A 17578-nucleotide genomic window follows, 5' to 3' on the forward strand; every position below is an offset into this window, starting at 1 on the left:
CCTCCTGCTTCCAGGGCTGGTGCAGGGCCTCTGCCCGGTGGCTGCTGCTGTACCCCACCAGCGCTCCCCCGGAAGGAAAGGGGAGTGAGTTTGTCTATGCTGTTTGGGGCAACGGGGGGAGAGTGGTGGGCCAGCAGGGTTTTCAGATTCTGTGCATCTGAGCCCGTTTTCATGCTCTGCCACCTGCTTGAGCTTTTTCATCTGAAAATGGGCTTCATAATTCCCACTTCACAAGATGGTTGAGAGGAGGAAAGGAAGCAACTTCTAATAAGAGACTAGGACTGAGTTTGGCATGTAGTAGGTGCTTAATAAATATCATCTCCTGCCCTGCTTCCCTGTATAGATTTTGGAGTTCAGCATGCGCCTGACTATCCCAGCAGCGGGTGTACAGTGTGGATTAAGGGACAGATGACCCAGTCCATCCTTATTTTATGCTTCTGACCCATCTGTTGACTTCTCTGAACCTCTGTTTTCACCCTTAAATGAGATTATGATAGGTACTTGCCCTGCCAATGTCGCAAAGTTAGTTATGTTGAAAAGTGAGGCAGTAGATGTAAACTTTCATACACATGTAAAGGGTTACTAACACCAATGCCCCAGGTTTATGTCACTAAACATCAAATAGAACACTTTGCTTTCTCCCTCCCAGCCCAAACGCTGATGTGCCTCGCTGGCATCGTGGGTGTGCTCGGTGTGTTTGAGGAAGATGGCCTCTCTGGTCAGCCACATCTGGAGCACCTTGACTTAACCAGCACATGATTATTTTTTTCATGAACATGCAGGACAATTATGGAATAGGAAGCTGACTCGGGATCAGGGTGTGGGTGGGAAGATGATGCCGTGCAGATGAGAAGGCTGCTGGGGATATGTGTGTATAAGCCACTTAACCCAGGGCATGGCCTGAGGCCGACATTAATACATTACTCATCTATTACTACAAATTATATATATTAACACATTAATTAGTAGTCAGCAATTAATACTGAATCAGAATCGAAATTTGAATCTTTACATGATTCCTGCCAAGTAACCTGACTCCAGCTTAAGCTTATGATGGGGAACTCACTACTTTCATAGCTCATGAGATATTTGTGTGTCTCTTAAAAATTTTGTTCTGTGCCTTCCACCCTTTCAGCCATTTCCCATAGTGCTTAAGAGCTGGAAGCTCTGGAACCAAACTGCCTTGGCTCGGTCAGTCTCCTCTACCTGGCTGTGTGACCTTGTGAGTTACTTAACCTCTGTGTGCCTCAGTTTCTTCATTTGGAATAAGAAAATAATAATAATAATAATACTTATCTCATAGGGTGGTTATGGGATTAAATGTAGGAACAGAGAAAGCACTTAGGACAGTGCCTGGCACATAGCAAGGGTTCAGGAAATTCCAGTAAGTATTGTCAGTCTCTGATTTATTTTCCCCTTTGTGAAAGTATAAAAGTTGAATAATTAAAGCACATTAAAAGTAAATACACCCGGCAGAGAGATAAATGAAGTGTTTGCATAAATATGAATTAAGAGAGTCACACTAAAAAAAAAAATTGTTCCCTGTTGAGAACAGCAAGCATCTGGAAGAAATTAAAGGGGGAAGACGGTGGGTGGCATGGTGATGTAGGCTGAGAACACACTGTGACTGTTAGAAGGAGATCATTCGTTTCTGGGGTGAGTAAGTGATCCCCCAAAAGGGAGGCTGCTCTGGGCTTATACAGCACGATTTAATGCTGGAAGAGTTTTTACCCCTCCGGATAATTTCTGTTCTGATTAGCCTGGGTACCTAAAATGTCTATATCATTCCTTTGAGCTAATGCATTGCCTTGAAAAGGCCACTTCCCAAATACAAATACAATTACAAAAAAATAACAAGGTACCGTTCTATATCTGTGAAATTCACAATATGAAAATTATAATACTCAGTGCACTGAGGTCTCACTGAAACTGGCACATTTCAAAATCCTGAATGTACACATAACTTCTATCATGTAGGTATAACTTTTTGGGAAGTGATTTAGCTAGAGTTTTTGAATCATAAAAATGTCTATACTTTTTGATAGTAGATCAGTAGGTCCAACTTCTGGGAACTTATGGTTAGGAAAAATTTCAAAAGAAGCAGAGACCTTTCTGTATTTCTTTTCCATGATAGAAAAAAATTCCATAGTAAGAGAATAGGTAAATTACAACACAGCTCTACATAGACTCTCATGCAATCATCAAAATTATAATTGTAAAAGACAGAGAGAAGGACAGGAAAATGCTTATGAAATAGTCAGGTTTAAAAAAACACCCAGAAATCAAACTGTAAAGATTGGGTATGCATATGGATGAAGCTAGAAAATGAAAACAGGCCTCGGCCAGTGTGGCTCAGTGGGTTGGGCGTCGTCCTGTGCACCAAAAGGTTGCTGGTTCAGTTCCCAGTCAGGGCGCATGCCTGTGTTGCAGGCTCGATCCCTGGGAGGGGGCAAGCAGGAGGCAGCCGATCGATGCTTCTGTCTTTCTCTTCTCCCTTCCTCTCTCTCTAAAAATCAATTAAAAATCTGAAAGAAAGAAAGAAAGCAAGAAAGCAAGAAAACAGAAAGAAACCAGTGTGCTTTGTTGGAGGTTGTTGGATTGTAGAATAATTTTTTCTTTCTTTTATTTGGATTCATAGTTATATTGGTTGTGCAATAAACAATAATGAAAGACCCAAATGAGCTCTCTAGGAAGGGGTGTTGTGCTCGCGGGACGCGAAGAAAACTCGAGACACGGAGAATATAGAATTTAGGTGGAGATGCAGAGGGCTGAGGCTCTGGAGGCGCTGCAACTACCCTCCCACCATCCAGCGATTTTTATCGTGAGTTACAGAAAGGCAGGTGTGAGAGATAGTGATCAGCAGAAACCATAAAATGCGCAAGAACAAATGGCTTTGTGCTAATGCTTCACATTTGTTCTTAAGGCCATAACTCTCCTGGGGGCAAGCTTCCCAGAAAGATAAGGATCTGTTTTCAGTTCCTGGCAGAAATGTCTCCCCCGTTTTCAAGGGGATTTCTGCGATTCTGGGGAAGCTTGCTACCCAGCTCCTTCAGTTTGTTTGTTCTTTGCTGGCCTTTTCCTACAAGGGGTAGCTGATTGTCAGCCATCACTGTGTAGGCAAGTCTCAGTTCAGTTTCCTGGACGGAGAGAAGGGCCCTAGAGCTGGTAGGTTCTCAGAGGAAGGGGCCTATGGGCAAGGCCAGGGACCTCCAAGAGCACAGGGTACCAGTCAGGTGTGGGGACCACCTGAAGGGGGAAGGAGGGATTGGTGGGAGCTGGAAGAGAGTCAGAGTAAGGGAAGTGGCCACTTCATAGTGCTGCCTCTGGTAGGCCTGGGAAAATGGAGCCTTAAATCAGTCCTGAGACTTAATTCAAGTAGGTTGCACTGTTTCTCTTAGTCACTCACAATCCCGATTTGAAAACCAGAATTGACAAAAACTCGGAGTATTCTCACTAGTTCTGATACGCTGCAGTTTCTCTTTGAACTCCAGGGACACTGTGAGCAGAGACTGGCACAACAATATCAGACTTGCTGTTTTCCAACTGCCCTTTTTCTAAACTTATCCACCAATCTGGGTCAAATACTGGACACGCACGCTGGCTTTAAAATCGAATTGCGGCCTATGATAATTTCTTAAGCAGACATTTCCTGTGGTTACTTGGGTTGTGATTGAGTCATGGATCCATTTCCCCAGAACTTTTACTTGTATTGACAACTCTGGTTAACTTTCCAGAGTGGCAGAGCAGTGGAGTGAATCACCAGACCAGGAATCAGGAAGCAGGCCATTGACAGATCACATACACTCTCCTGGCCTCAGTTTCTTCATCTGTAAATTGGGGAAAATTTTCACCAAAAACTGCATAGACCCAAATCCAATGGTGAAAGTCTGAAAAACCGAGATGAAGTGAAACAGAGCTCAATTTTGGCCACATTAATAGAAGTATCATGTCCAGAATGAAGGAGCTGATCCTTCCACCATACTTTGCCCAGTCTGTCCACATCTTGGAAAACCACATTTGGATTGAATGCCACCTTTTATAAAGGGATATTGACATACTGGAGTATGTGCAGAAGAGAGCAGCCAGGATATATGGAAGCTTAGAGCCTAGTCATGAGAGAACAGTGTAGGAACTGCAGTTTTTAAACCAGAAACTTATCACATAGCAAGGACATGATAACTGTTTTTGAAATTCTAAATAGCTACCTTATGAGAAAAATTTTTCGCTAGCCCTACATGACCCCAGAAGGCAGGATCAGAGGATAAAAACTATAGGGAGACAAATTTCAAGTGTGAATAGAATGCAGGATGTTCTAATTGAACCAACTAAAGGTGGAGGGACAGTTATAAGCAGAGCCTGGGTGACCATTGGCAGTATGATCTTCTTGGAGAGAGAAAAGTTGCAGTGGTCCCATCTGGCCCAGTGAGTCTCTGAATCTAACCTGAAATGACTATCTCCTCCAGAGTGTCCTCCATAACTGCTTCTCCTTCTGGAAGTATCACTGAAGGATTGTCATGCTGGTCTTCATGTGGCCCAAGCACCCTCACAAACAATCTTCTCCCCTCCCAACCTGAGGTTCTGGAAGAGTGCTGTTTTACCAGAATGTTCTTATTGTTTGAATAAGCTGTATACCTAGTACTCCGGCTCTCTCTATTTCAAGATTTCCAAGGCAGAATTCCCTCCATGCCTCTTCTGCCCCACCACCCACTCTGGTTGTCGTTTCTCTAGTGTGCAGACTAGAAAGGAAGACAGCTATGGACAGCACACAGCAAACAGACAGCAAGGATCCCTAGAGATCCCAGCCCCAGTGTATCTGAGTCAGTGCAGCCCATGAGCTTCCAGGAGATACTGGATGCTAGATTCTAGTGCTTAAGTTGCACATCTCTCCCCTTAGAATTGTGAAATACCTGCTTACAACAAAGAAACCTCTCCATAAGGAAGGGTGGGAAGTCTCTGACATGATGTGTTTGCCTGAGGGAAATACGGGATCTAGAAGAAGGGTAGGAGGAGGCAGAGAAGTGAGGCTATCAATATAAAAGCATGTGTACCCATCTAGAGGTCCTTGCTGCAGTAGGTGAGCAAGAGGAAAAGGGACCCTGAACTCAGGAGGCCGGGAAATAAGCAGTGTTGCCCAGATCCTGGTCGAGTCTACTGTAGGCATGGTTCTTGCAGGCAGTTCTGGAACAGACTTGTGAGGAAGCACCCGGGTTCTGGAGCAAGCAAGCTGTCCGGCTCCACAACTTACTTGCTGGGCTACTGTGGGCCACTTTAACAGGACAGTAATGAGACCTGCCTTCTCGACTTAGGAGGATATCAACACACAGTATTGTAGTCTTAGCCACATGAAACGGCTGATATCTGACCACTTCCAACATATAGAAATGACCATTTCATATGGATCAACCTCATACATATAGTTAAATGAATACAGTGGTTCCCAAACTAGTCTGCACCTTAGAATTATTTCGGGCTCTTAAAAATTCCAAAGCCCAGGTCATACCCAGACCAATTCAAGCACAATTTCTGAAGATGGGAAAACTGGCCAAGCGATTCTAATGGGTGGACAAGTTTGGGGACCATTGGCTTAGCACAGTGCTTGGTTTCTATTAAGGTGCTCAACCATAGCCACCTCTGCTTTCCCTTCATCTGTTGTTTATTGAGCACCTATTGCATGCCAGGTTCTGGCTGGGCCTGCCTCTGGGGACCCTAGGATCTCCCTCGTGGCACTCATTTCTCACCCTCCTCATTCTCAGTGTCCAGGCCCCGGAGCTCCCCCGATGACCTGAAGGTGCTGACTCTCAATGTCAACCGGCTGAACGAGAGCTTCAGGGACTTGCAGCTGCGGCTACTGCAGGCTCCGCTGCAGGTGGACCTGACCGAGCAGGTGTGGAAGGTGCAGGACGCGCTCCAGAACCAGTCGGACTCGCTGCTGGCGCTGGCGGGCGTGGTGCAGCGGCTGGAGGGCGCTCTGTGGGGGCTGCAGGCACAGGCGGTTCAGACAGAGCAGGCGGTGGCCCTGCTGCGCGACCACACGGGCCAGCAGAGCGACACCGCGCAGCTGGAGCTCTACCAGCTGCAGGTGGAGAGCAACCAAAGCCAGCTGCTGCTCCGGCGCCACGCCGGCCTGCTTGACGGGCTGGCGCGCAGGGTGGGCGTCCTGGGCGAGGAGCTGGCCGACGTGGGTGGCGCGCTGCGCGGCCTCAACTACAGCCTGTCCTACGACGTGGCCCTCCACAGCACGCGGCTGCAGGACCTGCAGGTGCTGGTGAGCAACGCCAGCGAGGACACGCGCCGCATGCGCCTGGCGCACATGGGCATGGAGCTGCAGCTCAAGCAGGAGCTGGCCGTGCTCAACACCATCACAGAGGACCTGCGCCTCAAGGACTGGGAGCACTCCATCGCTCTGAGGAATATCTCCCTCGCCAAAGGTAGGGAGCCCACAGTGCCTGCTTGGGCCCCTCCTGCTCAGGACCTCTCCCTGTGTACCCCGGGAGTCCCCTAGCTCCCCAAGCTGACTTGACCTTGGGAGCCCATACCGCCTTTATTAAGTCTTGCCCTACAGGACCCTGGAAATTTCTGCCCAAATGACCTACGCTCATTTCCAGGCCTGTACCTGTGCCTGCACACCCCGTCTCGCAGAGAGTGCACTCGATGTCCACTCGCCTAGGCATGAGAATGGCCAACGGTGGCTAATGGGGAACTGGGTAGTCAGAGCTTGTATGTGCCATCTGGGACCTCCAGGAGCTTGGGGCTGGGGGTCAGGCTGCAGGCTCAGGCTGGGAAGAGGGAGGTGCTCCTCCCGTGTCATGCTGTTCCAATGGGTAGAGCTACAAGGAGCTGGAATTCCAAATTTGAACCTAAAACAATACAGGGTGGGGCAAAAGTAAGTTTACACTTGTTTGTATGGAAAATAATACAATAATTAATAAATGATACAAGAATAAACTCTGTACTCACAACTGTACACCTACTTTTGCCCCACCCTGTATTCAGCCAGGTAGAAGAACATATTTTACTTAACAATTTGTCGGTTTCACTTATACCTCTTAAATAGAAAGGCAAAAAATTGTGCAGGCTTTCATTTGTACACTTGCTTGGGGCTCACGGACGTTAGAGCCTTCTGAAGTAATTTCCCTTCTTCCACTTCTGTGTCACTGGTCCCCACACCCCTCTCTCCCATGCCTTCCTGTTTCTGTCCACTCTGCACATCGCTGTCAGAGGCAGCTTGTGTGAAATGCACTTTTCCTGCATCATCCCCAGTTCAGAACTCACCATGGATCCCCAAGTACTGCCAAATTCATTGCTGAACACCACCTATGTTAGGTACGGTGCCGAGTCTCTCATATAATGTCTTCTAAAAACAAGGGCACTGAGATTCAGAGTTGTAGGCTAGGAGGTCATGGTGCCAGGATTTGGACCCAGGCCCTTCTGATCCCAGAGAGGGTGAGCTTTCCATCGCATACCTGTCCCCAGCCTATCCTTCCTGCCTTCTCCTCCAGCCGTCCCCCTAATGCAGGGGTTGCAAATAGAACTGTCTGCAGGGGCCAGTGGAGCCATGTCAGTGAGTAAAGTGACCTCAGTGTCAGGGGAGTGGTAGGGGCTATGGCAGGTCCAGCCCATTTGGGCCAGGCTGGCATTGACAAGTTCTTCCCATTTTCTAAGAGAAACCAGAAACAGAATGTTCTAGAAAGTTTTTAATTATTTAACACTGTGGGCCAAATGCAACACATCTGGGGGCCATATATGGTCCATAGATGGCCAGCTTGCATCCCCTGTCCTGTGTAAAGCATCCAGTCTGGTGGGACAGGTCTTGTCACCGGCCCAGAGACACAGCGGCCTTTCCCACTGCCACGGCTTTGCCGCAGCTGTGCCTCCTACTGTAGTGCCTCCTTCCTCCTCCTCTTCCTCCCCCAAATCCTTCAGATCTCACTCCATCCCCTGCCCCAAGAGCCCTGCTGCCCTCTCCAGCTCACCCAAGTCTCCCTCCTCTGAGTTTCTACATTGATCAGAGCAGAAAATAGTAATGATGGGGCCTCCTGTTTGCATAGTACTTTCCAGTTCACAGAGTGTTTGGTGGTACATTATTTTATTTTAAAGCAGATCCCGCTCGTCCGGGTGTAGCTCAGCGGTTGAGCGTTGACCTAGGATCCAGGCAATCAGGGTTCAATTCCCGGTCAGGGCACATGCCCTGGTTGTGGGCTCAATCAATGACTCTCTCATCATTGATGTTTCTATCTCTCTCCCTCTTCTTTCCTCTCTCTGAAATCAATAAAGATGTATTTAAAAAAAAAAAAAGCGGATCCCCATGACTAGCTGTGAGGTTGGTGGAAGGCAGGTTTCATTATCGAGGGTAGGGTAGGATTCCTGCAGAAAAACAACTGAGGCTCCAGGAGGAAATAGTTGATTTACTTGGGGCTACAACAGCTGGTAATGATCCGACCCAGGACTTTTGTTTTCAACAGCTTTAATAAGGCATAATTTAAATGCTGTGAGATTCACCCATTTAAGTGCATAACTTAATGTCCAAGCCAGGACTTTTAGCCCAACGCCCAGTGCTCATTCTGCTACACCACAGTCCACCCCCATCTGTTCATCCCTGCATCCCCCAGCGCCTTACAGTGCAATACATGTTACTAGGACTCAATAAGTGTTTGTGCAACAACCAGTAAATCTCAAACTTGGGCAATCAGAGGATTGGTTTTCTTGTCCTGGGTCATTTTGGGTTTCAACTCTCAGAAATCACAGGAGGGATGGAGGTAGAATTTCTTCTTTCAAATCCACACCACTGTGATCTTAGCTTTTCCTTGACCTCCCCTGTCCATAGCAGGTACTTAGTAATAATAGCAGCTACAGCGGATCATGACCTACTATGAACCAGACATTTTGTCTACATTAATTCTCTAAATTCTCTAAGACATTAAAGACCACTAATCCTCTCATTCTGCAAAAGGTTATTATTGCCCCCATTTTGTGGATGAAAAATATTAATAACTTCCCTACTGTTTATTAAGCAATTGGCAAGTGGCAAAGCCAAGGTCTGAAAGTGGGCCGTTCTGGCTCAGAAACCATGTTCTTGTCACTGACCATCCTGCCTTCCCCGTGGAGAGAAGGGAGCATGGCCTCTTGGGCTCCATTCCTGTACTCAAGGAATAGTTCTTCCCAAGCTCTCCCCTGTTTCTTCCTCTCCTAGTCAACAGACATCACCATGCTTCCTCTGGCACATCCTCCTGGGCCTCTCTGAATATTTTACATACTGGTTCTTTGATTTCCAAGTCCACTCTCCTTGGCTCCAACTGAAACTGCTCTGGGTCATTCATTTGCCAAGGTTCTTCAAGTAGTCTTTCTTTGATTCTTAAAGTAAGTTTCACACTTGATTCTCTTGAACTAAAAGTTTCATTTCAGTCCTGCCCAGGCCTGCCTCCCAGTCTTCAAGCTTTGCATTCTTGATGGGCTACTGGCTCTTCAGAGGTGACCACCACTCAGGCCCTCTGGCTCTCAGGATCACCACTAAGTCCCATTTCCCTCTCTCATGGTTGCCAGGGACCCAACTGGTATGAGTAAAGAGAATTCTGTCAGGCATATTCGAATGCAATTACCATTCAACTTATTGAGACAAAGCTCTACCCAGGCTTTTGGATAAGCCCAGCTTTTTATCAGAAAAGAATTTCTAGACTGCTGTCTAGAATGGCCTTTCTGCCCTAGCTTTTCCAGTTCCTCTTAGTCTACACACACACACACACACACACACACACACACACACACACACACACACACTTTGCTCTTCCTGGCTCGGAATCCACAAATATTCGGCTATGTATATTTTTCAAATATGAGCTTATTTATGTTATTCTTGAGCTTGACCCCAAATGGTTTTCATTCTCTCACTTTGTTATACAGTTTTCCATAAATTTTGTCTCCAGTTTCTCTTTTGTATACATTCACAGCGATGCTTTCTGTTTTCTGCTTAGGGTTTTCAGCATTAATCGGGTCTGTTGAAATCTGTCTGTGGCTTTGAAAACAGATGATCAGAGAGAAGAGGCACACCAGGATGGGGAAGGTAACCAGAGAGAGGAAGCACACCAGGAGGGGGAAAGGTGATCAGAGAGAGGAGGCACACCAGGATGGGGGAAGGTAACCAGAGAGAGGAGACACAGCAGGAGGGGGAAGGTGAGAGCAAAGGCCTGAAGGCAGAACTCTCCAGCCAGATTCAGATGGTCCTTTTATAGAATCACATAACAGGTCTTCAAAATCATCTAGTCCATTCCTCTTGTTGAGGACCCTAAGGCTCGGAGAGGGGAAATGACTTGCCCAAGTCAAATCCTGAGGCAGTGGCCCAGCTGGAACTAGAAAACACATCCCTTGATTCATGAAAACAAGTTGGCAAAGCAAATTTATCTGCAGGTTGCTTTTTTGGGGGAAAAACGCCATCTAGTAGGGAGTCTAGTTCAACAAATGTTTATAAAGGGATGGCGTAATGTTGTGGAGCCATGGCTTCCAGCCTTGGACATTGGGACTTTGGCCTTGAGTGAAGAGGGATGTGTTGGAGGTGTTGTGTATCTCCGATCAGAGCAACATGGAGATGGTGTTTCTCCTAACTGAAGACTGGGAAGCATGGGCTGGGCAGCGACTCCCTGGGAGGGCTGTGTGGCACTCTGTCCTTTCACCTTCTGTGTCTGACTGCTGGGAAGGAAAAGGAGAGCGGACTGTGAAAATTAGCACTTGTACCCAGCCCCACCCACCACCCCCTCTGCCCTTAAGGTTCAGAGGAGAACTGGCCCTGCAGGACCACCTGCACTTCTGGGTACGAGTTTCCTCAGTGGTGAAATGGGGCTGACAATCCCTTCCCGTCTGCATGCCCAGGGTGGTGAGAGGATGCCGGGGATGAGGGAAGTGAGAGAGCATGCACGAGTATGAAGGTGATAGCACGGATTGGAGAATCCAGTGTCCCGGCGACATCAGGGACATGGAAGTGGAGTAATTAATAGAGGAGCTCCACCCCCATGAGCCGCCCCGGAATTAGCATGCTTCTGGGGTGGTATTTACATTATGATTTGGGTCACTGCTGTGCTGGCGTCGGGCCCACTTTATCAGCTATCATGAGAACTTGTTCTTGGCAGGTTGCTGTCCAGATTCCGGCACACGCACGTCCCCCGCCCCATCGCTAGTTCCAGGATCCGGGAAGGGGGAGCAGGCTGCTTTTCCCTCCCTGTGGGCTGGTTCCCAGAAGAGTCCTGGTGTTTCTCCCAAACGCTGGGTCACATATTCTTTGTTTTGTTCTGGAGATGCTTCCAGCTGGAGTGGCTCACAGGCAGCTGGGTGAGGGCAGAACGGCCCTGGAGCAGTGTGGGGGAGTGGACAAGCTCTGAGAGGGGACCCCAGGCACAGGTGTCCCACTCCCCACGCCCCTCTAGGAGGCAGGCAGGAAGGAGAAGCTGGCGCAGCGGACCAGAAGCATAGTAGAGGGGGCTCTGGGCCCATTTCCATGATTGAGGAGAAATAGACCCCGCTCCTCCTCATCCCAGCTCACTTCCATGCTCTGGCCTGCTCCAGGGGTAGAAAAGTGACAGTGTATAAAGTTGAGAAGTTAAAAGGCTTATCTGGGTACTATTGGGACCATGGATACTGAAATGGCTTTTATGACTGTCCAGAAGCCATTCTTGAGTCCCTGCTGTGTGCCAGGTGCTATGTGAGGCACAGGGCCACAGAGAGGGGAGCTCTAGCCCTATAGAAAGACCAGTCCTCTTTGGAGACCACTGTTGGAGGTGAGTGGCTGTGCCCAGCGAGTGAGCACAGGATGACCTGGCCAGGCTCCAAGCTGCCCCCTGTGGGGAGCTTGTGCACAGTAGTGTCTGGTGTTCTTTCCAGCTCTGAAATGTGGGGGCTCTGCTCTCGTGCCCTAAGAGGCCAGAAGGGTGTGCGTAAAGGTGAGCTCCAGGGCTAAGAGGGACAGGACGCTTAGAAAGGAAAGGATTTGGGGGGCATCGTGAGGAGAATATTTTTGCTGAGGTGGGAGAAAGTTTGTGTCCAGAAGCATCAGACTGTAGGTGTGCATGGATCAGTTGGGAGTGACCTGCGGGGTACCGAGGCCATTTGATTTGATGAGATTAATGAACAGAATGAGCATGAACAGGGTTGCAGAGAGAACATGGAGACAAAGGTCTCACAAAAGGCTGGGAGCAAGGCCAGGAGGACCCAACGAGCCTGGTGCCCATGAGGAAGGAGAGAGACAGATGTGGGAATCTCCTCAAGGACGAGCCTTGAAGAGTAACAGCCTCAGAAGGCAGAGCAAAGGCAGGAGTGACAAAGCAAGCTCAAGACTTTTAGCCTGGATTCCTGAGCAAATGATAAAAAGTGGGGTCCCAGGAGTGCATTACACATGAGCGGCAATGACTTGAAGAGGCATTTTATTCCACAGAGCACTAAGCAGCCTGGCCCATGAGACTCAGACTGGCCACGTTTTAGGCTCCTCAGTCTGCTGGGCCAGCACCACCTAAGGAGGTGACTCAGGTTTGGAAACAGGCAGTCGTCTTTCCCTTCCACCCCAACTTCTTCCCAATTAATCTTTAGTACAGGCCTCACTAATCCCTTATTTGTGTCTTAAAAACCATGTCCAAGTGAAGGATGTTTTTCAGACCTGACTCTGAATGACCCAGCCAAGCTTGACAGGGTGATTTCAGGTGCAGGTTAGAATCCTCACATGCAGTCATCTTAGAATCATTCTGATAAAGGGTTGTGAAAAGTGGGGTACAGACTGTCAAGGATGACCTTGTCTCTCAACAGTTACCAAGCCCTTTTATATCCGTTACACCATTTAATCTACTTACTCATCACTACAAATGCCCATGAAAGGAATTTTTACTTAGACCTTCTAGGACCAGCACCTGGAACTCAAGAGGCTCTGTATCCATAATCAACCCCTACCTTCTAAATTATCTCTGCCACCCTGATGCCCCACCATCAGGGTCATTCTGCTGGGCAGTGTCCTCCCTTTGTGAGACTCACTCTAGGGAAGGTCCATATGTTGAGTCTCACCCATTGGAGTGAAGAGAACAAATTGGAATGTCTGGTCCATTGCAGCCTTGACCTGCTCAATTCCTGGAGCTCTGGGTTCCACGTGAGGAGGGGTGGAGGGAGCAGAGGAGAGTGAAAAGGGTTGGGATGTGCTGGGGCCAGGGGAAGGGAGTCCACCCCTGCGGCAGCTGAAGGAGTGCAGAGACCCAGGGACCTCTCTCTGTCCCCTTTCTTCAGCCCTGCCCTGGCCAGAGGCTGCTGGGATGGGCGCTGGGAAGCTGATCTGATTTTTTGCTATGTCTCCTTTGCTCTATAATCTTAGTTGTGTTCTAAACAGGTTCTGTGTCTCAACTCTGTCACCTGAAAACTGGGATCAATATGGACCAGTCTGACTTTGCTTTTCTTCATAGAAAATAGAAAGAGGGCTCCAAAACCCAGTCCTCAAACGACTTGTGTAACTCGTGCATTTTTAAATTGTTGATTACTCTTTCTCTGTGCCTGTGCCATTGAATTATTAAACAGCTGTCTACTTTTGGTTAGGGTCTGAGGACAGTGCCAACTTTTGGAATGTATCAGTACATCTTGATCTTGGCCTCCTGGTTGTTTTGTATGTATTAACACCCTCTGATCTCATATACCCATTCATTCATCAAATATTTATTGTGCAAGATACTACTGCTATGCTGCGAGTATACATGTTTTGGTTTCCTAGGACTGCCATAACAAAGTACCACAGACTGGTAGCTTAAAACAACAGAAGTTTATTCTCTCACAGTTCTGGAGGCTGGAGGTCTGAAATCAAGTGGTGCACAGAGCCATACTCCCTCTGAAAGCTTGAGGATCCTTCTTGGCCTCTTTTAACTTCGATGTTGCCAGAAACCGTGGCGTTGCAAGGCTTGTAGACACATCACTCCAGTGTCTGCCTCCATCATCACATGGCATTCTCCCTGTGTGTCTGTCTGTGCTTTCTCTCCTTATAAGGACACCAGTCATTGGGTTAAGGACCTCCCTACTCCGGTGTGACCTTATATTAACTAATTACATCTGCAAAGACCCTGTTTCCAAGTAAGGCCATATTCTGAAGTTCTGGGTGGACGTGAATTTTGAGGGGTACTCTTCAACCCTGTAAAATATGGTTGACCATTTTCTTCACTCCTCTACTTTTCTCACAAAGCAGCAAGAGTGGGGAGCTTAGAATCTGAGCCTTCCCAGCTGGAACAGGGATGTCAAGGACGTAGTCCTGTCTCAGGGAGCTGGCCACTGGTTAGGAAAAAGAGAACACATACACCTATGACTACAGGACAAGGCATTGTGAGGAAAATGTCACATGGCACCAAGTACATGCATTCCAACAGGCCTTGCCCACTTTCAGCAGAAGTGATGGATCAGAGAAGGTCTGGTAAAGAGGGTGGCAGTGAGCAGCCCCTGGGGTGTGGGGGGCAGGTAGTGATGACAGATGGACAGGGAGGGCTCCAGGGCTCGCCAGCCTGGGAGCAGCAGCCTGCGGTGGTGGGAAGGGTCACTGTATTCTGGGAATGGCGAGATGTCTAGCACCATGAGTGAGGCAGACGGGGGGCCAGACAGCCCTGAGTTGAAACCGTGGCTCCTTCACTCACTAGCTGGCTGTGTGGCCTCAGGCCACCAAGCTTTCTTGTGGAGACTGGGTCCAATCATGGACGCTAGAATGCCTGCCACGCTGGAGTATCGCCCTGGAGGGAAGCCCTGCTCAGGAACCATTAGAAAGCCCTTCTCCCATCCAGGTGCTTCAGCCAGAAATCTGAACGTGATCCTGGCTGCCTCCCCTACCTTCTCCTACGTTTAGCCAAGTTCTGTCTCTTCTACTTCCAACCAGCTGCTCACATCCCTTCCGATCGCCACTAATTCGTGGCTCTGCCACCTGTCACCTGGGGTATAGCCCCCTCCTGTCCCCCCTTTTCCAACACTGCAGCCTGAGTGGTCTTTTCTGTGCACAGACCTGATCATGCTCTTCTCTCAGCCCCTCCTGTGGGGTCTTGTGCCCTCAGGGTCAAGTCCAGCACTTAGGCCTGGCCTCCCAGGACCCTCCACTTCCTCACCCTTCTTATCCCATCATGTGCCCCCCAACTTCTAATCTCATCATGGCTCACAGGTCTCCTTCTTATCTTTAAGTTCTTAAAGGGACTGTTCCCTCAGCCTGGAAATACCCCCTTTCACTCTGACTTAATCTGTTCTGGCTGCTATAACGAGGCACCATAGACTGGGTGGTTTAAAGAGCAGATATTTCTTTCTCACAGTTTTGGGGCTGGAAGTCTGAGATTGGGGTGCTGGCATGGATAGGTGCTGATGAGAGTCCTGTTCCTAGCTTGCAGATGGACGCCTTCCTGCTGTATTCTCACATGGCAGAGAAAGCATGCTCACCAGCGAGAAGGAAGGAGGGAGTGAGAGGAGTCTCTGGTGTCTCTTCTTACAAGGGCACTAATCCCGTCATGAGAGCTCCACCCTCTCTAACCCTAATCACTTCCCAAAAGCCCCATCTCCTAATGCCATCACACTGAGGGTCAGGGCTTCAACATATGCATTTGGGGGGCAAAGACATTCAGTTCCTCACACACACACCCCTCCTTCTTTTACTTAGCCACTTTCTGTTCTGCCTTGAAATTTTATTTTGGATGTTACTTCTTCCAGGAAGCTTTCTCTGATTCCCCGACCCACACCTGCAAGACTGGGCAAGGTGGAGCTCTGGACCCTTCAAAAGCATCATGCTGACCCTTTCTCTTTTCAGCAGGGAGTTTATGTTTCCTCTGTAGGGGGCCTGTTCCAGAAGCCACCCTTTAATCTTGGTGCTGTTTGAAACCCTTTCAGGACCACCAGGCCCCAAAGGTGATCAAGGCGATGAAGGGAAGGAAGGCGAGCCTGGAATCCCTGGATTACCTGGACTTCGAGGTAATGGGGAAGCCCCTGGGGGGCACCTGGGCATATAGGAAGGGGAGGGGCTCCCTATCCATTCCTGACCTGTCCTTTCTCATTGGTATTTGTTGCGGGGCTCCCTGGGAGAGTGCACAATCAACTCAGCCTCAAATGGTCTGTTCTGTTAAGAGACTGATAGGTTATTGGTGTAACAATAGGACAGAGCAAATATTTTTTCATAGAAAATACCAGGATTTGAAGGAAAAGGGTACATGAGAGGCTCACAGCTCCCTGAAGCCACTTTCCACCCCAGGAGACAGGGTCCATGTAATCAGGGCCTTCAGAAGGAATTGAGGGTGTTCTGCGATCCAGACCAACTCTCCAATGATGCGGTGCCCCCTCAATGAATCACCAGGCACCTGACACCCCCACCTCCTGCTGAACCTGCGCAGGTCAATAAACACCTGCTCCTCTCCTACCTCTCTCTCTCTCCTGCTACGTACACTAGTGACAGCTCTGGAGATCCAGTGGCTGGTAGGGAGGGTGCTTTCTGGCCTTCTGGAGAGAATACAGTAAGTCATCACTTAATGTCATCAATGGGTTCTGTGATTTTAAGTGAAGCAACGTATACTGAACCAATTTCACCATAGGCTAATTGATATAAATGCATTAAGTTCCTACGGCATCCTGTCAATGTTATAACGAAATGACATTGAATGAAGTGATGTTATTCAAGGATGTGCTGTATGTTCTTAGTCTTATTGTCTCAGAAGTTCCTGTTCCATTACTTTATCAAACTTTGAGTCCCAGTCTGTCCATTCCTGAGCCTCTACTGTGAGCAACATTTTTCTAGGAGAGTGTAAAATCTTCTGCATAACATAAGAAAAGGAGTTTGTCTAGGGAAAGGTGTCTGCTTATTTATACCAGGAATCATACCTCCAAACCATCTCCTTTCTAAATCTCTAAGGAAGTTGCAAGCAGGGGTGGAGGCAGGGCTGGTGGAGGGAGAGCCCATGGCCTGGCCTCCACGCCCTGCCTCCTCCTCTCAAGGGAGCTCCCTACGCTCAAAATTGGGGATGCCCAGGGCTCCCAGTGCTGCAGCACTCCTTTTCCAGCTTTAGTAAATTATAGGATGGGGAGCCCTGGGCACATCCTGCAGTAGAGTCGCATTCTGTGGCATCAGGGCCATTGGACTCTAAGAGCATTGTGTTAGGAAGGAAAAAAAAAAAATTAAGCCCTTCTCTGAGGTCCTGCCACCCTCTTGGGACCACTTGCCCTCTTCCAGCCATTTGAAATTAACTCTAGAGAAATAATTAGTGGGAGACAGGTTTTTCCACATCAGAGAAAAAGCCCAAAGAAAACCAGCTAACATTCAATGCAGCAAAGAACAGTTAATCAATTAATGAAGGCTTCTTTCCTTTGCAGAGATAACTGTGAGCCACTGGGTGAGAGTGTTTGTTGATTCTGGCTCTCCCTGGTGGCATTCGGACAGTGGCTGTGGGGCCTCCTGCTCAGGAGCCCTAGGGCCTGCTCTACCAGCAGGCCATCCGTCCCATTTACTGACCTTGCTGACTTTACCCCTCCTCCTCAGCCTACAATCCCTGTCCCTAGACTTCCCTGTGTTTACCACAGGAAGGGACCTTTTGATTTTTTTCTTAAATCTGATGGGAGCTATTTCATC

The 17578-nt window shown here is 48.4% G+C and overlaps 1 protein-coding gene across 1 annotated transcript in view; it reads left to right on the forward strand.

Annotated features, from left to right (window-relative positions):
- The window catches only part of SCARA5 (scavenger receptor class A member 5), a 96864-nt gene that overhangs the window by 56065 nt on the left and 23221 nt on the right, over window positions 1-17578 (forward strand). Inside the window, exons 4-5 of the mRNA XM_087815976.1 lie at window positions 5754-6428; window positions 15853-15933. Coding sequence (XP_087672102.1) covers window positions 5754-6428; window positions 15853-15933 — 756 coding nt within the window. The remainder of the gene's footprint in view (window positions 1-5753; window positions 6429-15852; window positions 15934-17578) is intronic.

This window comes from Miniopterus natalensis, chromosome 4 (assembly GCF_054644295.1).
Source record: "Miniopterus natalensis isolate mMinNat1 chromosome 4, mMinNat1.hap1, whole genome shotgun sequence".
In the NCBI taxonomy this organism is placed as follows: domain Eukaryota; kingdom Metazoa; phylum Chordata; class Mammalia; order Chiroptera; family Miniopteridae; genus Miniopterus; species Miniopterus natalensis.